Source organism: Athene noctua, chromosome 3 (assembly GCF_965140245.1).
Source record: "Athene noctua chromosome 3, bAthNoc1.hap1.1, whole genome shotgun sequence".
Classification (NCBI taxonomy): domain Eukaryota; kingdom Metazoa; phylum Chordata; class Aves; order Strigiformes; family Strigidae; genus Athene; species Athene noctua.
In genome coordinates, this window is record NC_134039.1 from 18,999,401 (window position 1) to 19,018,394 (window position 18,994).

The following is an 18,994-nucleotide window of genomic DNA, read 5'->3' on the forward strand; positions in this document are numbered from 1 at the left end:
GCTGGGCCCTTCCTTTTATAATGTTTCTGTGCTGTGGTTTTGCCTTAACCAGCCTCAGTCCTCCAGGAACTTCCACCGTTAATGGCAGAGGGTGCAAACCCCTCAGATGCACCACTGTGCAAAAGCTGCTACTACCAAGTGCTCCTGCCACTGCTTGTGAGGGGCAGGTGCATGGCCATACCTTCTGGAAACAGTTATTAAAAACGTTATGATCAAGTTTTTAATCATACTCCCCATACTTTCTTCTCTGCTTCCAACGCTGAAACGGCATAGAAAACCCCCTTTAAAAGATGTTTCACTTATTAAAACGTTCCACATAGCCTGTTTGATTTTTAAAAAATTAAATAATCATAGTAGGAGCTCAGCATTACAAAATAAGTAAATCCTGCCTCTCCTGTGGAGATTAATTTTTGAAGAGAGTTTGCACTGATTGCTGTAATTGCCTTGTAACCAAGACCCCCTATTGTTTTTCAGTAACAACTGAAGAAGCGTGTGAATCGTCGCCTGTAGGGCACTGATGGAGGCAGCGCTGTTATGCCCGGACTCCAGTTCCTTTGACAGCCTGACGGGCTGAACACCACGCACACGGGGTGACTGAGGAAGGGGCCCCGGAGGACGGGGGGCCGGCACAGGAGGGCACCCATCACCGGCCCTGGAAGCTGCCGGCCGGGCTCTGGGCAAAGTGCCTCTCCCTTCACCCCCATGCCAAGCCCCTTCGCCAGCTCGCCTGGCCGCGGTGAGGAGGGCGGCCGGACCGCAGCCTTCCTCCGCTGGAGCCGGCGGCCCGGCAGGAACGCGCCTGGGCTGACGCCTGGCGGCCACGGCGAGAACGGCAGCGGCCGCTGCGGGGCTCCAGCCCGCCTGCTAACGAGGGCAGCCGGGGCGAAGGGCGCCGGCCCGGTCCTCTCCCCTCGGCAGCCACACAAGTGAGAAACTGAAGGGGTTTCTGGCAAGGGACCCCTTCTGTGCACAGGTGAAAGCACCCTGCTCCCGCAGCCTGCGGCTTCTGGGAGGGCCCGCGGAGGCCCCGCTTTTAACTGCCGGCCCTCGCCAAGCCCGCTCTGCCATCGCCCCGGCTGCGGGCGGAATAACCCCGGGGAAGCCACGGTGCCGGGAAGGCACCGCTCCTGCAAGTCGCCCCGGCAGCCGCTGACGCCCCGCAGTCGCCCTCCACCCCCCGGGGCGGGGAGAAGATGGCCACCGGGGCGGCCCTTCCGCCGTCGGGAGGCGGTGGCGCGGAGGAGCATTCGCGGCCTTCCGGGGCCGCGGGAGGCGCTGCTACCGCCGCTGCTACCGCCGCCTGCCCGAGCCTAGCCCAGCCCCGGGGGGCGCGGTGGCGGCGCGGTGGCGGCGCTGGAGCCCGAGCTGGAGCCGGGCGGGCGGCGGGCGGTGGAGCGCGGGGAGGGCAGAGGCGGTAGCAGCCCCCCCGACAGCCCTCCCGCCGCCGCCATGAGGAGCGAACCGCTGGCCTGGGCCCCGGTCTCGGCCCAGGCGGCCTCGCTGCTGGAGGAGGCGGCGGATCTGCTGGTGCTGCACCGGGACTTCGCCGCCGCCGTGGAGAGGTGTGAGGCGGGCTGCGACAGCCTGGGCCCCGGGACCGGCCCCGGCCCCGAGAGGTGCGAGCGGACCGTGGACAATGGCTCGGTCCTGCATCAGCGTCAGGCTGGCTTCTGACTGCAGGCCGCGTCTGTCCTGGTTGTGGCTTTAACTTTTCTAATAGAGAGCTTTTTGGGTTTAGTAAAATAGTCTTTTGGCGGGGCGTTAGAAGCCTCTTAGATTTGAATATCAATATCTGTGTGAATGGCAGTAGTGCCGATGGTCCTTGCTGTGGTTTTGCTTAGCTTTTTTTTAATTATCTACGCTAATGGAGAATGGCGCTTGTTGCTCAAAAAGGAGTTAGTAACCGTTCAAAACCCGGCTTGGCTTTGGCTGCTATTTGATAATGGCCTGTCTATATTTACACGTTCCGTGTGAAGGCATCTGTGCGTGTTTGAGGGAAGCAAGGTGTGCCTAGGAGCCTTTCCCGTGTCCTCCCGGAGATATAGACCGACTGCTTCTTCTCGGAGGGTTGAATTTACCTTTTTATCGGGGTGAGGAGAGGGAAAGGAGGGGAAGCAGCTACTAGAGAGCTGTAGAGTGTCCAGGCTGGGCTGCAGCTCACTGGAAAGGATGCAAGGGGAAACGTAGTTGTACGAAGTGCTTATTTAGGGGTCTTTTTGTTACCAGTTCTGCGGATGTGAAATGCTCCCTTTGTGTTGTGGGGATTCAGGCGCTGGCTGAGATGAACCGGTGGAGAGAAGTTCTGTCTTGGGTCCTACAATATTACCATGTCCCCGAACATCTTCCTCCAAAAGTTCTGGAGCTGTGGTGAGTTTCTGTCCGTGACTGTCAGATATACACAGGGCTTGCATTTAATAGCAGGCCAGACTTGAATACTGTGTGATGTTTCCATTTTGCGCCATGTAAGTGACGATGAAAGCAGAACCTGGGACAGGCTCGTTCTTGACCTGTGTGTGCTGGAGCATGACTGCAGATTGCTTCACAGTGATAAAATACAAAAAGGGTGATGCTGAAAAAGTAGCATCAGTGGCTGTGCCTATTGTCCACCTCAGAAATCTGTGCTTCAAGCGTTGACCCTGATACATGCCTTCACGATAGCTAGTTGCAGCTGTCAGTGATCTCAACTTTTATAAAGAGTTACTGTTTTCTAATATTTTTTTCTTCTGTTTCAGTATCCTGTTATACAGCAAAGTGAGAGAGCCCCAGGTGATGCTGGAGGTTGGCAGTAGCTGGCTGAGAGACCAAACCAACAAGAGCCTCCCTGAGTACGGTTTGTTGTTGGAGCTCTATCTATCACATGTGTTGCTTCCACTTGGCCGGTTTGAGGGGGCAGAAGAGCTTGTACGTAGCTGTGATGTTTTTGACAGCAAGCAGCAGCTAGCATTTCTTGGGACCATTTGTGAAAGCCGGTGTCATTGGACTCAACAGGAAGAGATGCACTTGGCAGCTGAAGAGCAGCAAGGTGCAGCAACAGAAAGTGTTTTGGGTAGGCTTTTCCTCTGTTGTTTGTGCTCATCTTATTTTTTATAATTTTATTTCAAGTTAGTTTGTCCCTTACTAACAAAGGCTAGTAAGTATTAACTATGTGTTAAGAATATTGTCATGACAAACCAGCAATGAGGAAGTCCTGTTGTATATTACAGAAGGAAGTGAAAGATAGTGATCCATTTGCTGACAATTACAAAGCATATTTAGACTCTGATGATGTCGAGAGATGAGAATTATTTTCCAGGTTCAAAAGCACCTCAGAATAAATGTGGGTTTTTTTAAAAAAAGTACAAAATGGAAACTAAAACTACCTAGCAACCCTTTAAGGGTCCATTTAGTTGGCTCTGTGTACTCTGCTTCGTCTCCATTTACAGTGGGACACATGTAAAACAATGCATGCCTAGCATTTAAAGTACTACTTCACCTCCAGAACTGTAAATCACTTGATGTTATCTCCCACGAGAGAAGCTGGCACTACTGTGGTATAAGATCTTATACTAAAGTAGATTCATTAGAAAAAGGTATAATGAATAGTATTACAAAATTGTCTCTCTGTTCCCTATTATAAAAAACCCTCAACTGTCATGCAAAGAACAGTCTTATTTTAGTATCTTAGTTTCTTATTATCTGTATCTATGTGATTACTTTTTTTTACTTTGCTTTGCCCTAACAGCCTTTCTGTCCTTGTTAGGTGCTCTGTCCCAAAAGCTCTTGACCATGTTGACATTGCTACGTAGAGCACTGAGGTCCATGTCTAGCCAATTCTATTTACTTCCTTACAAAAAGATGCTCTTGGCTACTTTTCTGCTGTACCTGGTGGTGGTGAGATTAGACCCAGGTACAGTATTAAGAGTTTGAATTTTTAAAATTCCATTATGGTTACAGAGAATAGTTGCTTTTAATAGATTTGGTCTGTGTAAATGTCTCATCTTTGGGATACACAAAAACTGGGTGACTAGGAACTTACTGTTAGGCTTGTTTCTAATGCTTCCAGCTGCAATCTGTGCAGGAGCATGTAGCTCTACAAAAGCCTGACTCTGAAAAGAGTTATTCCATCCTCAGCTCTTTCCAACAGACAGGGTACAGACTATGAGAGGTAGGCTGAGCTGTCCTAGACTCAGCCTCTGCCTCAGTCAACTTGAGGTACTACAAGGTAAATGTCTCCTGGAAGAGTGATTGAATGACAGTCTGTCCTGTCAGGAAAGCGGAAAGTTGCCCAGGGCAGCAGTGTAGTCATGCATTTGATTTGCTTATGCTGGACTTCCACTAGTGATAGATGCTGCTGTTGTTGAAGATAGGGCTGATCCCATGACATAGAGGTGGCAGCTGGGATGTAGAGGCAATGGGTGTCTCCCCCTCTGCTGGGTGATGGGTGCTCTCTATTCTGCAAATACTCCATTGGAAAATACTGAAGGTGCCTCGCTAGGGATGGGAGCAGTACCCTGAGCGAAGGCCCAGGTATTGCACCAACAGAAGGAAGTAAGACAACTAGGTTTTGATTAACTCTAGTTGGGATTAGTTCTCTCTTAATGTTTAGTGTATTTTAGTTTTACCTTTTATAATGAAAGCTCTTTTGCTTTTTATTTTGTTCTGCAGCTTCTCCCACATCACTGCCATTCATTTACAAACTGGTCCAGCTCTTCCGACAGGCTTGGGCAGCTGTATTTTCTCCAATTCATAGGCGTCCAATTCAAGACTAAGCATCTTCCGTCAGAATGAGTTTTCCTCTGCTGGTGTAAAACTGTCAGCTTGTCTTGAGGATGTTATCAGGCTCTTCAAGGACTGTGAAATGGGTGTCCTACTTGAGATGACCACCTGTGAACTCCTGTGTAGTAATAACGTTTGTTTCTTCAGATTGGGGGGTGATGTATGAATTTTGAAACCATGCCAAGTATTTCTGACATTTTGCTTGGCTCTACAGCACTGTTCTATCCAACACTAGGGTAAAGGCTCTCTTTCTGTAACCTACAACTGAATAAGAATTCTCCTTTTCAAACACTTTGCTTCAGATGTAGCTCTTGAGTGAGGGTTGTGTAGCCAGTTACAAACTGTGGAAGAAGGCTCCATCCTTGCAAATGCTGGGCAGTTCTGGAGGCATTACTGTAAAAGGCAATGGACTACCAGTAATTAGGGGTATATTCTGTTTTGCCTGAAGACATCTGAAAAGCCCAGTTGCTGCAGCATGGGATTTAGGACAAGCATGTGAAAGAAAAACACTGGAGAAATTGAAGCCTGTTGCATTTTGAAGGCCATGGATTCTCTTGTGACTGATGCCTCCTTATACAGGCACTCTTGATTTTAGTCATATTTAAGCCAGAAAGCCAAGGTGGTGGGCTGTAAAGACTATTGTACTGCACCTACTTTTCTTAAATGCAAATTACAGCACTTCGTGCATGCCTAATGCACAGTAATTCTTAGGAGCATGTGGTGGTGGTAAGGAAATAGATTTTTTTTTTTTTTTAATTTAAACTATATTCTGTATTATTGTCTAGTTGAACAACTGAAGTTGTTGTGTTGTTTTACACTTTCCCTACCTCTTGCTTTGTTTATGTAGATGTCAAAAAGTCTCAATATGTCTAGAATTGCCCTCCCTGCCCCCAGTATCTGAAATCCTGGGTTACATGGGAGCCATTTAGCAATCCTCTGTCATCGAGAACAAAAAGTAAGTAGAAAGAGATACTTCTCTGAGATCCCAAAACCTTTCCCAGATCTGTGGCAAGAAAATTACTATCTTTGTAGAAGATTTGTCACCAGACTGACCCCATTCCTGACCACTTGGAGCAGAAATTGGAGCTTTGGGGTAGAACATTAATTTCTTATCTATCTATCTATCTATCTATCTATCTATCTATCTATCTATCTATCTGTCATTGCTTGACAAAGGGTGCGTTCCAAAGGGGAGAGCACTTGTTCTCATACTGCTTTCACTGGAGCGAACTGTTGTGTGCTGGAGAAGACAAGTTAAAGGGAAGGACCATGTGTGGCAAACAAGTAGTCTGCCATCCCAACATCTGTGCCTAAAGACAGACTGACTGACATCAGCCCAAACTACAAAATGTTGAACAAAGCAGCCTTTTTGGTGGGCAAATTCTATCTAGTAAACCCAACCTGTGAAAAGTAGCCAATATAGATCCTACTGTGGTGTCTTAACAACAGTATTCCCCTTCAGGTTGTTCCTTTGTCTCCAGCAGTAGCCATACACCGAGTTGGTGCCTGTTTTCTCCACACGGATGACAGCCTGTTGGTGCCTTCAAACTGTGTGCAGTCTGTTGCTTTGCTATCTGCCAGGATGCTTTGAAAACAGTCTGCATCTTCACTGCTAAAAATAGTTCTGTGTCTATTTCTTCTTGGATTATCCCAGTAGAACACTCCAATATTAGCGTTGGGTAGACGGGGGCAGGTCATTCATAAATGCGGTAATGACCTTGCCTTATTGTCTCAGAGGAAAAATCAAAACAATCCCATGCCCGTCCCCAAAGTCTTTGTTTCTGCTAGGACTTTACACCAGGATAAATAAGAGCTATTTCTTATATACTCTGCGCACATAGGGGAGAGCTGCTCTTGATGTTGCTAGATGGTTCTTGTAATCCAACTATACGTGTATCTACAACTCTGCATCCAGCAGTTGATGGGAAACAGAATAAAACATAAAAGCTCTGTCTGAGCTTTCAAGAAATGACTACTGGCCCCCTACTTTGCAGAGCCTCACTTTAAATGCTTTGTAAGCCAGATAATGAAATAGCAAACTTCACTCTGAAGTCAGGTCAAATTCACACCAAATTGACTGCTTAGGTAACAACCATTTTTTGCTCTCATTTTGTACTAACATTTTTAGTTAGATGGCAGAGCTGCATTTTGGGAGTTGGGACAGGGTCTGGGCAGGCCATACATTATGTTTAGAATGCTCTTAAATATCATAGCCATTCACTTACCAGGACTTTAACACTGAACTTGATCAAGTGTAGGTTGGTAACCTTCACTTTTTTTGCGTACTACTGATTTTGCATTTGTATTGTACTTATTGTTTCATTACATACAGTACATACTATTGTATTCATGAGAGGGAAAGAAGGCAGAAAAAAGCTATCAGAGTTTTTTGCAATTAAAACTGCAATATTGAGTTTTCACAATAAAGTGACTACTGATTTACCTCTATTGAGTTGCTTATTTGTGCTGTGATTAAGTATATGGAAACTTGCATTTAACATATTGATGCTCTAGAGTTTTCAAAAAATTTCTGGAAATATTTCAGTACATGTCCTCATTGTACAGGCATATTTGAATTAAGTACAGAACTTGTTCAGTGTGAATCTGATGAGATCTAATCAGCTGTTGATGGCGGTAGGGTCTAAGTCTGCATTTTCATAGGAGTTCACAGTGGTAATTTCTCTGAATGATCCAGCATTTTTTTTTAAGTATGTTTCTCTGTGTACCTTGGGATGGCCAAGACAATGCTACTAAGAATAAAGTACCTGGTATTTATCTTTAGCTGTGTATTTCTCTGCACTCTCGTTATATCATGGAAGGAAAGACATAGCCATGGGGATCCTACTATTTAAGCCTTGAGAGAGAATGTGTATGTGTGCCCTGTGTATGTGAACTTTCTGCTAGTAACTCCAGATACAAGAGTAAATTATAATTCTACTCTTTTGTTTTGACATCTTGCTAGAAGCAAAAAAATTTTATCAGCCTATATTGTAGGCAGCTGAAAGACTGAAGAGCAATTGTGTATAATCAGATGGAACAGAGGTCCAAAGATAAGGAATGTCTGGCAAAAAGACGAAGTTTGGTGCATTAGCACCAGGAGACAAGATAATCCCATGTACCTTGTCCACAGATGATCAAATAGTCAAGTGGAATTCCTTGCAGTTCAACCTGTGCCCCAACTCATTTCAGTCAGTGGAACTTAAGCAAGTTAACTCCATGTCCACCACTCATCTACAGTGGCCTTTGTCAAAAAGACGCTATTTAAAAATGATGCCACCTTTGAAAGCATAGATGTAGAAATTCTGAAAGGGTTAATAATCTTTTAAATTATTTACCAGTAGCATATTCACCAGTTGTTAGAGTTTTAAGGAAGGAAAACAGTTATGTGTGAAGATACTCTGTATGTGTTAAAAATTCTGGTTACTAATACCAGCTGTAGTTTTCTGCTTTTTTAAAAACAAAAAGCACCTTAGGTTTAGCTTGGAGAATTAACTGGCAAGATTTGCTTAAAAACACTTTAGGGCTGGGTCTTGTACATGGGTAGAAAGCAGGCTGTTGGTGTAACAGGTGAGTGGGTGGAATGGTTGCTTGGAGAGATTACGACCTCTCCAGCCTATGCTGTGACGCCATGGGGCCCCGGCCAGGAGGCGTGGGTGTCCAGCCACCTTACACCACGCAGCTTATACAACAGTAGAGACACCACTCTACCAGTCAAGAAAGGAAGCATACAGGAGAAACAATGATAAGAAAAGAATCAGATTATTTTATGAGAGAATGAATAATGACTTTGGCCTTCTGTTTCCTCTTACTCTGGCGCAGATCTGAGTGAAGATGGGAAGTTGAAGTGAATTTTTTTGCTTCATTTTGGGGGCAACAAATGTTGCTCACAGTGTACTAACAAACTATTGTGTCAGTTTTTTGGTAAATAATTTTAGAACCCAGTATGTATAGCTACATTTGTGTTAATAAATTTATTACAAGGGAAGTCATATGCAGAAAACGAAGGATGGGGTTGGAATTTGTTTTTCCCTTTTGGGTAGAAGCTACTCTAGATGCACTTTGAATACAGTATGTTTAATCCCGTATTAATGGTGTGTGAGTCAACAGGCATGAGGCAGGAAAAAACACAAAACCATGGATGAAGTGCAAAGAGTAAATTTATTCTAGTTACTTCACGACCCAGGAGATCTCCACAGCAGCACCCAGGCAGAGGCATGCAAACAGGGACACAGGACCACAGAGCTAAGTCCTTGTTTGCCAGAAAGAGGAGTAGAAAGAAAACTATCTCAAACCTGCTGCTTTTGCCTGTATATATCAAGGATTTTCACAGGCATAGTTTTCCACTGTGCTTTCATCTTTCCAACAGCAGGGCAGGACTCTTAAGGATGTTCGATAAAGTGCCTCAGTGTATCACAAGCCTCTGTTAATCTAAATGCAGATGTTCTACCTGTCAAGCGCACAAAGCTAAACAACAATTAGTATGATACATGTGGTTTTTGAGACCCCAGCTGTAGTTGCTTCACTGTGTTTACAATCTTCCACTGTATTTCCACAAATGTCCCTTTCCTTGTGAGTGTTAAACTTAAGAGCAAAGAAATGCGGACATTTCCCTAAGATACTCTGGATAAAACTGGATGGGAATCATCTGCCAAAAGAGTCATACCATGTCCAACAAGAGTGTTTTGAGAGAACCCTTTAAATTCACAGTACTTGGGAGTCCGCCTAGCGATCTACAGAAGGAGACATGCTTCTTTTTATTTTAGAATATGATAATTTTGTGTTTCAGATTTCTGTTATTAAACTATGTGCGTGACAGTAATAAACACTTTAGAAACTGGTTATTGACTGAACAGCTATGCTTACAGAAGTGTATGTATGAGAAGGATTTCTCAGGAGATTAATTCAGTCTAACATGTAAAGAGTACCAGGTCCTCTTGAGTATCAAGTTAACTCTTGACATGTTAAATTGAATTAAAAGTACCCATAGAATGGGCCAAAACAATTAGTGGTGAAATTAAGGTACTAAAGGCACTTTAGTTCCTTTAACTTCTACAGACTTGTTTTCCACCTGTTCAACATACGTGTTCAACAGAAGGTTGAGAGATCGGAAGATAATTCCCTTTGCTTTAATTATGTATCAGTAAGGCAGCATAGCTGTGTCTTGTCCCAGATAACTGGATTTGGCTCATATGCCTTAGCTGGGACCTACTGTTGTTTATTTTGTGTACCTATACTGTTTTTCTATTTGTATAGGTTTATGTGCACTTACACACAGATCCTGTGTACTGTACACCATGTGTAGGCATGACGGCAAATTGCTAGCTGTTGTGATTATTGTTTCTTTGCATGCACAGCAAACTATTTTTCTTCCTATATGTAAGTAAGTGTCAGATAACTTTCCATTAATGCCAGTCTTGTGGAGAATTTTGTAACCATTGGTTGATTTGGTGTTTCAGATAAGATCATCTTATAGACTCTTAGGATATTCACTGGTTCTTCTCACCATTTCCCTTGTCCTCCCTTTTCAGCATGAGTGCATCTCTGTTCACATTGGCCAAGCTGGAGTGTAAATTTGCAATGCGTATTGGGAACTCTTCTGCCTGGAGCACGGCATTCAGCCAAATGGCACCTTTATTGACCAACCCAGCAGTGATGACTCTTGCCACATTCTTCAGAGAGATGAGCTCTAGAAGGTACATGCCCTGGGCTGTTATGGTGGATGTGGAGCAAACTGTAATAGGTCAGTAGAGAACTATTCTTGGAAAACAGAAATGAATTAATTCTTCTGGGTGCCAAAGTTCAGATCACTGAATAGCAGGATGATGTCCTTACCATTAGGGATGATCCCAACACACAGGCAAAATGTACAGATTTTAAGTTTTTAATACCAGGTGTTACTATAAAAGCTCTGCTATTCTCAATAAAAAAATGAAAACTGGACTGCACTCTGTCAAGGGTGCTCTACTAATAATAAAATCAAAATGTACTATTGTTTAAACCTCCACTGGTTATGAGTACAATTTGGCTTTGTTAAAGAGATTCCTTTCTGGTCTTTTTTTGTGGTTTTATTTTTCCTTTGCTAACTGACAGAAAATTATTTCCTCTCAGATGTAAGAGAGGGGCATGAAGAATCAGACAACAGAAGTGTCCTGACAGATTTTCAGAGGAAACCACTATTTTACTCTTGCAAATCTCCTATTTTTCCAGTCATTTCCCTAAAGGTTCTGATGGATTTAATCTGATCAGTATACTGAGCTGAAACTTTACCACAGCATGGCACAGCTGTCATCTGATAAATTAATTCATTTGTATAGCACAGCAACTTAGACTTGGAGCACAATCCACTTCTTTTTTCTTCAGAACTGAGAACATCTCAGATGATACTCCTCAGTCTCTGTACTTTGTTTTTCAATATTCAGATCTTGCATACCATTTTCTGCCAACATAAAATGCTCCATTTGTTTTGCAAACATTATCAGTCTTGGTGAATTATCTCTTCCAAGCTTTTTTCTCTCTTGTTCAGATGAAGTGTGGACTGATACCTATCAGTAGATCTTCCACTCAGAATAGCTGATCACTGGAAAAGAAGATGCAGTAAATAATTATGCATGTGGCCACTACTCTGTTGGCCAGGACATAACTGACATGGCATTATATTGTATCCACAAGCTGGTATGCACTATTACATTGGAAGCAAGACCTTAGGAGCGTTGGAAGGGAAAGAAGCACCACATGCATTTTATTGGTAGAGGCTCTCGGTTTGATTTTACTATTGTCATTGGCTCAGAAAAGAGAAATGCAGGTCCCAGATGTCCCATCTTAGTTTTCATATGAACGGAAGACTTCAATGGAAAATCTCAAATATTGCTATAGCATTATTATTGTAAGAAAAAAATCAGTGTCATTCTGTTGATACTCTAGACAGAGTTTTACAGGGGAAAACAGACAATGAGAATTTTCTGGGAAAACTGCTGACTTCTGTACTGTGCACTGGCTGTGGGTGTTACTCTCTATATCTGAGGGTGTAATTTAAAGATATGTTCACTTATTCTTTCACATTCTGTTTTACTTTCTAGACTAATGCCTGTTCTGGGCTGCAAGGATTCCTGATCTTCCACAGCTTTGGAGGGGGTACTGGCTCTGGCTTTACCTCCTTACTGATGGAACGCTTCTCCATGGATTATGGAAAGAAGTCCAAACTGGAGTTTGCCATCTACCCAGCCCCTCAGGTCTCCACCGCTGTGGTGGAGCCCTACATTGCCATCCTGACCACGCACACCACCCTGGAACACTCAGACTGCGCCTTCATGGTGGATAATGAAGCCATCTACGACATCTGTCGCCGAAAGTTGGACATCGAGCGCCCCACTTACACCAACCTCAACCGCCTCATCAGTCAGATTGTTTCGTCCATCACCGCCTCGCTGCGCTTCGACGGTGCCCTCAACGTGGATCTGACGGAGTTCCAGACAAACCTGGTGCCCTACCCACGCATCCACTTCCCCTTAGTGACCTACGCCCCCATCATCTCCTCTGACAGAGCGTATCACGAGCAGCTCTCGGTGGCTGAAATCACCAACTCCTGCTTTGAGCCCAACAACCAGATGGTGAAGTGTGACCCAAGACATGGGAAGTACATGGCCTGCTGCATGCTCTATCGTGGTGATGTAGTTCCCAAAGATGTCAACGTAGCAATTGCTGCCATCAAGACCAAGAGAACTATCCAGTTTGTCGACTGGTGTCCAACAGGCTTCAAGGTGAGTAGGGCTGCCATGAACTTCACTTTAATGTTTAAAGGGCAAGTTCAGTCCAGTGGAATAACTGTATTTAAAGATTTAGATCTTGTATGTTTTCCACTTGTGAGACGAATCAACATATGCAAGATGCATTTGTATAAAATGTGCCTTTTCTCCTTTGAACAACCCATTGACACAGACTCCTAAATATTTTTTAAAATTGAAGCATATACAGTATTTCTATATTCAGTAACAGGAGAATGTCAACCCTATAAGACTTTATACTTAAAGGAATTCCATTTTAGAAGAAAGATTAAAGTGAGACATACTCTAAAGACATTGAGACACTTGAATGTGTCCTTCATGACATTTAATAATCAGTAATATATTGTTGGCAAGTGAAACATTTCTACATGTCTGCAAAGAGCAATTTTTTTCATTGTCCCAAATTTTTCCATGCATACTGACATATTTTTAAAAGTTTTCCTTCATTTAGAGTCCAGTCAGATTGGTCTCACTGTTTTGTTGTTTTGTTTTTTTTCTTGAGTAAGGGCAAGGAATTGACTTGTGCACAGAAAATTAGCTTGAATAACAATGGACTTAACATTGATGTGATTTGGATTTTTCGCTACCTCTTTTCCTGCCCCCACCAATGCTTTTACAATTTTCTTAACCTGTTTATTGCTTAATTTTGTGCCTTTTCTCATAACTCTTTTTATTCCTTCCTCTCTTCTATAGTTATTTCCAGGTTGGGATCAACTATCAGCTGCCTATAGTTATACCAGGAGGAGACCTAGCCTGGGTTGAGCAAGCAGTCTGCATGCTGAGCAACACCACAGCCAGTGCAGAGGCTTGGGCAAGTTTGATATGTATGCCAAGAGAGCTTTTGTGCACTGGTACATGGATAAAGGCATGGAGGAGGGAGAATTCGCAGAGGCCCAAGAGGATCTGGCTGCCCTGGAGAAAGACTATGAAGAAGAGGTAACTGGCTACTTTGAAGAAGAAAATGAGGGAGAGGAATCTTAAAATTCACTCTGCCCTTTTCTGTGTATCAGATTGTCTCTATGTCTCTTTTTTCATGTGGCTGCATTTCTACTTGTCTCACACACACCAGGTTCATTGCCATTTTAGTAGATTATAAACATGATGAGTTCTTCACTATGAGATCACAAGACCAGCTAATCATTAGTCACCTTGCCTCAGAGTGTGCCAGGCTTCATATTTTTTTCTACTGTATGCTGAAATTATCTCTGTCATCTATACTGTCATTTGTTCAATACAAAGATATGTAGCTGTAATATTATTTGCAGAACTCCTGCTTCAAAATGTTCCACATAATTGCTCCAGACACTACATAAGAAGAAGGTACCTCCAGTCCTCAGTCTTTATTTCATACTAATTTGAAACATAATGTTTGTAAAGCTGTAAGATGCAGTAAGAACTCTGTTGGTGCCAAGAACATACAGCTTGTTCTAAGCCCTTGCTTCTATAGAATTCACACTGTGGGGTGGTTAGAAGGTGTGATTTTGCCAGCTGCCATGAGTAGGGGCACAATTCAGGTACTCTTAACTAAACTAAAGCAGGAGTTTAGAGCACGCTATGCTTGTGCAGTGACTAACAATCATAATTGGATTGGTCTGGAGGTGCAGGTATGCTGACACTTCTGTTGTAACTGCTAAATGAACATCTGTGACAGATTTAAGGGCCTTGAAATGACCAGCTTGTGGTATGCAGGACAGAAGCACTAGCAGCTCCATCGGACCTGCTAAGATCACAGTAAATCAGAACCATGACAGGTATAGATGGGATGTCTAAGAACATCAGCTGTGAGTTCACAGCTTAAGTCTTCATAAGGTATATTTTTGTATATTCCCATTGGTTTAGGATTTTAGAACAATATATTGTTAAGGTATGCAGACAGGTGGCCAGCCATGGCCTGAAGCTGAACTGATAGGATAACAAGAGAAACTGTTGGATGTTGCAGATAATGGAACAGGAAAAGTGGCTGGCCAATCCTAACCGGGTCTAAAGTAAAGAGGTAATGGCAGGAGAAGCTACTGGGAATTATATATAGTGAAGGGGGAATTCTGGAGACCCTCGCCTTGAGTGTAAGATATCAACAGAAAGTGAAGGAGGTATTGTCTTCATTATGAAATAAAGGTGTCAGATTAGCAGAGCAGGGCCAGTTGTGAAAAAGTGGTGTGTGTGTCTATTTTTTTTTTTTTTTTGGGGGGGGGAAAGCAAGAGAAAGGTAGTAGAAGGTAAAGAAAATGGTGTCCATTTGGGGGTACCTGTTGAGCAGTCCTGTGCTTGAACAATGCCTACGGCAAGACAATAAGCCTGTTGTGCTGACCTTGCCATGTCTGTCTGACTTGCTTTTGAGCTCATGGTTACCTGGAAGGTTTCTCTTCACACTGATGAAGTGTCTCCCAACACCCTGGAGACCAAATATATACTGTTGTTACTTTAATGCTGGATTTACTATTGATCTTTCATAAATTTCTTTTAAAGAAAAATCTGTTTTCACTGAAACATAATACTTATAGCATACAACTCCAGCGGGGCTACAAAAACACATTATGTTTTCACAAACGTTAAGGAGCATTGTCCCCTTTCTGGTAAATTTGTTTGTATAAGGTTTGCTAATAGGTCATAAAGAAAAGCAGGCACAACCAGAAACATCGCTGATGTAGTTGGTCTTTTTATATTTGAAATGAATGGCTGATCTTTATATTAGAAACTATAGTTCTGAAGTTCCTGTATTAGGGGAGATAATTCTGCAAGTACAGTTCTAATTCTATAATTTTTAACATACATAAATTTTGTATATGACAATTCTCACCAAAAAGGAGGTAACTATTTTGAAACTGTATCCCAACATGTATTTATTTTTTATTTAAAAGTAATTTTAAAAATACATAGAACAGTTATCTGTCTCAAGGATAACGCCTGAAAGCCAGTATTTTAGCAATATAGCAGTTTTATATAGGTACTGAAATACTACACTTTGGGATTTCAGAAATACCTGAAATGAGATGCTGTCAATTCTCCCAGTAGGTGGCAACAGAATGACAGATTGTGGTTCTACAGGGGACACAGGGAAGCAATTATCTTTGTTCACCTAACATAAGAAGGTATTATAATGTGTAGGAAACACAAAGACTTTCACACACACCAAAGAGGATTTTTTATGATCACCAAAGAACTTCTTAGGAGTGCACTGTTTTCTAAGATGGCACATCACTATTCTAAAATAATCCACGATTCTGCCACTACTGGTGAGTCACTTAGATAACCAATCTGTAGGGAGTGATGTACATCTGGTAGAGGAGATAAAGAAGTTGACTGTCCTTCATTTGCCTGTTGACATATTTTGATCTCCAGTCAGAAAAGAACTGATTGATAGATCACAGGACTCAGTGGTTCTCTTGGCCTGAGATCTGGTGGACAGTACTTCTAAGATCTAGATTATTAAAAAATGCTATTTTCAGAGATGTGTCTATTTTTAAATAGAGAAAAAGGGGTTTAGGTTTTGTATGGCCATGTTATGGGGTTTTTAAAAATCCCTCTAAGAGGCTGATTTTAATAGTATTGTAAACAATTGGAGATAATAACTCATAGCTCCTCTGCTCTGTTGCATTGCTCTGGAGGGCACTTATGGCACAGCACCCAGTCCATGTGCACACGAGAAGCCTTCCAACATTGTCCAGAGCATCCCAGTTGCATGGATGCTGCACATCATCCCAAGGAGCATGGGCTATTCACAAGCCCTCTGGCAGTACCAGCAAAGCCACTCTAGCACTCATGCCAAATTCACTTATTTGCACACCTCAGGACTTCATGGCAGAGAAGCCCTATTTAGCTCTCATCATCATCTACCAGTGTCTCAAGGTAAAAGCTGAAGTGGGCAGGTCTTGACCAGGATGCTGGGCTATCAACTCTCCCCATGCAGGGCATGTTTCAAGCCTGTTCCATGGAGGACAGAGAGGTGCCCCGACAAGCTCACCACCTGCCCGCACAGGTTGAGCGCTAGTGTCGAGCAAGATGACTTTCTTTCCAAGAGTCTGGGTCCAGGCCACATCTGCCTCATGTCTCTATAGAGCAAAACCTAAAGGCCCACTCTGGAGTCAACAAATCTCACCAGTACATGGGACCACAGTCCCATACTGTGCTTTCAGATTACCCTCTAAATCTAGGCCAAGGGTTTTCTGCCCAAGCACTCCACAGTACAGGTGGACAGAGCAACATAAGGAAACATCATGAAAACCAGTATGCTCTCAACATTTTTATGTCTGTGTCTGGCCTTCACCCCAGACCAGCACATATTTCCAGCACTTGAGTTCACAGGCTATCTCAAGACAGAGCAGAACAAGCACTGTCTTTGGTCTAAAGCAGATTTGCAAAGGCCTTTTTATTAGTTATGCATGCGTGAGAAAGGGAAAAATAGTCATTTGGGTCATCCCCAGGCTCTTCAAGCTCTACTGATTCTAGAAATTCTCTATGACATTCTCTATGGACACAGCCATTGTATTCCTACCAGCCAGCGACACTGCTCAAGACTCCATCACTCTCTGCTCCCTGGACGTTTTTCACAGGTGAGACTCCACTCAGTGTGGCAGCTCAACATTGGTGAGTCTATGGATGCTGGGACGTTGAGTTTGAGTGGGGCAGAGAGAGAAATAAGTAACACTGACTCCCAGAGGTGCTCTTACTGCCTATTTCAGAAGAGAGGAGGGGGGCAATGGAAGAGCAGAGAAAATGCAGCAACGGACTAAGTTGCAAATAATTTAGTAATTCACAGACCTATTTCAGGTTTTGTAGTTGCTAGATCTGACATGTTGACTCAAATAGCACCTAGGAGGTTTTGGGTGGTGGACTGTTAGAAGTATTTGCTATGAGACTTTTTCCTGAGGTTGATTGTCTGCACGGAGCTCCCCATCTGGTGGAGCCATGAGCATTAACATTTCAGATTGGAGAGCTGCAGCTTGGCTGGAACATTACCAGTTCCATTGTAAGAAGAACACTAGAACAACCTATTCCTTAGTCTCAAAGCAATGATCTGACAGTTTTCTGGAGAAGTGTGGGATTTAGCTTAAACAAAGCAGCAGATAGAAATTACCATGTGAATTATTCCTCTGTAAAAAATATTTGTGGCTCCAGAAATCTCTGTAGCTTTTCCCAGCCAAAATCAGAGTAGTGATTTGCAGATTGGCAAAATGAACACCATACTAAAGTAAATGTGAATTTATAAAAACCAGTATGAACTACTTCACACTGTTAAAATGTAGGTGTTAGTTAGAGAAGATACTTGAATGCTGGTTACCAACAGTGGCAGAATAATCTATTAAACTCATCATGTCAAAGTAGACTAACTTAAATTTTAGGAATTGCATAATTAAATTTCTACTGATTAAACATCACAATGAATGGTATGTTTATAAAGTCAATACTCAGATTCGAGCTACTAAGTCTGCTTTCCTCTTTGTTACCTAGGAGTTGCAAACACGAGGATTTCGCCACCGAGAGAAGCTGCTGCTTTCCAGTGCTGAGCTAGTGCAGAAGGAGCAAACAATAAAGTGATGGAGGCAAATACCCTAATTTAGTGTGAGAACATCTGTGTGATGCCTCCAGCTATGTCTTGCAATAAGCACTGCATTAAGAATCAAATTTCTTTCTGTGTTTGGACAGACAAGTTAGAGTCTGTACTGAATGCTGTTCCATACTGCTGACAGCCCAGATGACTGTACACAGAAAGAGAAGCAATAGAAGTAAATCAAAACATTAATAGAGAGGCTGCTGGAGTAAGGAGAGAAAGAAGTCAGACCAGCATTTAAGAGCACCGGTAGATCACACTTCAGAATGGTAATTACATTTTTCCAATGTTCTGGTTTTGATTCTTCTCTTTCCTATTCATTTGCTCTCTTATGCGTTCTTGGTCTTCTGTATTGGAATTCAGGAGTGATTTTCATCCACACATGTACATACTGGCAGAAGAGGAAACTGGGATGGTATGTGTCTTGCAGGTGATATATATGTATAATACCGAGGTGCTAGAAAGTATAGTGTATGGCGTGTTACGTGGCCATGATCAGATTTAATAAGCATGCCAAACTAGGCGGGACTAAATTTGAAATCTGGGGTATATCTGAGCCCTGCCTGTCCTGACTAATTTGCATATGTGGGTGGCAAGGCGGGCAGTGATGCAGCGGGCAGAACTGTGTAGCTGGTGACCTATTCCCTGCGATGCTGTGACACTGAAGCTCAGCAGCAGGTGCTGGGTGCTGGGCCCAGGCTGCCTCCTGCCCTGCACCCCAGAGCCGGGCTTCTGCAAAGACCTGCCACCACTCATCCAAAAGGGAAGGAAACACCACTGGAACACCATGGTAAGGAAGATGTGGGGACACCAGAAATACAGGGGCTTGGAGGACCATGGGCGAGGGAAGGCAGGGGATCTGCTGTTGTTCTCAGTGCTTTGTGCCACAACACCCTGATCTCATGCACCA

The 18,994-nt window shown here is 43.3% G+C and overlaps 2 protein-coding genes across 2 annotated transcripts; both read left to right on the forward strand.

Moving 5' to 3' along the window:
- Nucleotides 1-1,279: 1,279 nt before the first annotated feature.
- PEX26 (peroxisomal biogenesis factor 26) lies at nucleotides 1,280-7,203 on the forward strand. The gene is made up of 5 exons (XM_074902181.1): nucleotides 1,280-1,616; nucleotides 2,227-2,367; nucleotides 2,733-3,046; nucleotides 3,740-3,886; nucleotides 4,645-7,203. The coding sequence occupies exons 1-5, from the start codon at nucleotides 1,450-1,452 to the stop codon at nucleotides 4,746-4,748; spliced, it is 873 nt and encodes a 290-aa protein (XP_074758282.1). The 5' UTR covers nucleotides 1,280-1,449; the 3' UTR covers nucleotides 4,749-7,203.
- Nucleotides 7,204-10,304: 3,101 nt separating this feature from the next.
- On the forward strand, nucleotides 10,305-13,517 carry LOC141958997 (tubulin alpha-8 chain-like). The gene is given in 5 exon segments (XM_074902183.1): nucleotides 10,305-10,495; nucleotides 11,279-11,427; nucleotides 11,832-12,512; nucleotides 13,240-13,345; nucleotides 13,348-13,517. Coding segments are annotated over 5 exon segments (1,269 nt in total). The 5' UTR covers nucleotides 10,305-10,332.
- The last annotated feature ends 5,477 nt before the right edge of the window (nucleotides 13,518-18,994 follow it).

Bases quoted from the DNA above. Each gene is read 5' to 3' on its own strand.
- PEX26 (XM_074902181.1), top strand. From the start codon at position 1,450: ATGAGGAGCGAACCGCTGGCCTGGGCCCCGGTCTCGGCCCAGGCGGCC. The intron at 1,617-2,226 runs GTGCGAGCGGAC...TTTTGTTACCAG, and splicing joins ACCGGCCCCGGCCCCGAGAG to TTCTGCGGATGTGAAATGCT. The intron at 2,368-2,732 runs GTGAGTTTCTGT...CTTCTGTTTCAG, and splicing joins CCAAAAGTTCTGGAGCTGTG to TATCCTGTTATACAGCAAAG.